The sequence below is a fragment of the Centruroides sculpturatus genome, unplaced genomic scaffold (genome assembly GCF_000671375.1).
Source record: "Centruroides sculpturatus isolate CEXI.00-Female unplaced genomic scaffold, Cexi_2.0 scaffold938, whole genome shotgun sequence".
NCBI lineage: Eukaryota > Metazoa > Arthropoda > Arachnida > Scorpiones > Buthidae > Centruroides > Centruroides sculpturatus.
Window position 1 is genome coordinate 345,673 of NW_019385371.1, and position 1,710 is coordinate 347,382.

Here is a 1,710-nt window from a genome sequence, read left to right on the forward strand (position 1 = left end):
TTTTTGGAAATAATCCGTATAAACTACGCTATAAACAAAAAATTGTAGGATTACTTACCGAGTGTGCACCGTTCGACATCGCCGTTGCTTAAACTTGTTTTTTGTCGCGGAACAGCGCAGCAAACCGCGGCCGCGATTTCTGATGTTATTTTTCTGCGAAAACTTCGTTGAACTTTGGAGACATCATTAATATAAATAATATTAATGGCCGTTGAATAAGAAATGTTTCTTTCACAAGAAATGTATAAAATTACAGTACTGTATTAGACTTACGATACCTAATTTACATACTGTACAGACGATACACGATAGTAAACTCAACTTACCAGCCTAAACTCTCTGTAGCGTGGCGCTGGCGGCGGAAAGTAGTTCGGCTGCTCGTCCGCGATGACGAGTTGGCGATGACATTTTACCACGTTTTACGCGTCTCTTTATACGAATACTGCCGCAATTTTTTCGCCGCATCATAGCAATCTACGTTATTGGAACCCGCGTTATAGGGAAGTCTACTGTATATAGTATATGTAAAGTGTCTGCTTATACTATATTGCAGTAATAGATGTGCATTATGATGTACTGTACGTAATCTATTATTGTTTAGGTTACATACTGTAGTAAAGATACGGTACACAGTGAAAGTTTATTGTGTATACACATAAGGAAGGGATATTATTTACACCGTTTTTATATTTATGAATAAAAACAAGCAATTATTATGAATCAGGATAATCCAGAAAATATTTAAGACTAAATAAATTCTGATTAGGCTATTATTTTTAATAAACAATCTTATTATGATATTTATTGAAGTTATTAATCTAAAAAATACATACCTTTATTTATAATTGACAAGAATACGTATAAAATAAATATAGTTAAGATCATAATCTGTAAACAGAATAAAATTATTTTAATTATTTTCCTAAAAATTTATATTTATTAATATTAATGTATTAAATACGTGTATTATATTTCATTAGGATAATTCAAATATGTATTTTAAATTGTAGGATATACTGTTATTATTATTATTCATTAGTTTTACACTTTAACAGTTAAAATTTGAAGACACGTTGTAAATTTCAGCCTCGAATGACAGAATCACATTGCATGTGAGAAGAAGAATCACAGAGTATCGGTTGCTTACGGTCGGTTGTTGAACACTATCACTTTCGGGTTGTACATTAAGTAGTATTCCTTAACACATAATTAACTGCTAGATAAGCTTTGAGTTTGTCTCTATTCTTTTTTGTCATTCTACCAGTAAATAATAGATACTTATAACGTTTTTGAGATTATACTAATGAGTTTAAATGTAAAGGATTAAAAATTTGAGATAGGTACTATATATACTGTAATACATACTATATTTAGGCCTAGCCAAAGTTTCAGCTATAAATAATGATAATTCTTATTCTGTAAACTAGCTGCAAGGACCCGCTTCGCTGGGCAAAAAGTAACGATAGTGAAGATTAAGATAATTACATTATAGCTAATCTTACCCGTTTTCATAGAATGCAAGAATTAGGTCCCCCGTTTCCAGACTAATTACAGAATTTTTACGTTTAGTCAAACGAACTATTTTCAACGTTTCTGGAACGTTTACAATCGTTCTATAATCGAACCAATATTCGAATTTTATGTTCGAATTTAATTCGAACAAATTCGAACAAAACATTCGAAATAGAAAGCCACTTTCAACCACTTTCA

The 1,710-nt window shown here is 31.1% G+C and overlaps 1 protein-coding gene across 2 annotated transcripts in view; it reads right to left on the bottom strand.

The window, feature by feature from the left end:
- LOC111638247 (inactive pancreatic lipase-related protein 1-like) overlaps nucleotides 1-1,537 on the bottom strand; it is a 65,272-nt gene extending 63,735 nt beyond the window's left edge. Inside the window, exon 1 of one of the 2 annotated variants that reach the window (XM_023383909.1) lies at nucleotides 1,503-1,537. In XM_023383909.1, the coding sequence (XP_023239677.1) occupies nucleotides 1,503-1,512 (10 nt within the window). In that variant the 5' untranslated portion in view covers nucleotides 1,513-1,537. Of the gene's footprint in view, nucleotides 1-833; nucleotides 888-1,502 lie in introns of those variants that run through there. The other variant, XM_023383910.1, reaches the window with a different exon arrangement.
- Nucleotides 1,538-1,710: the final 173 nt, after the last annotated feature.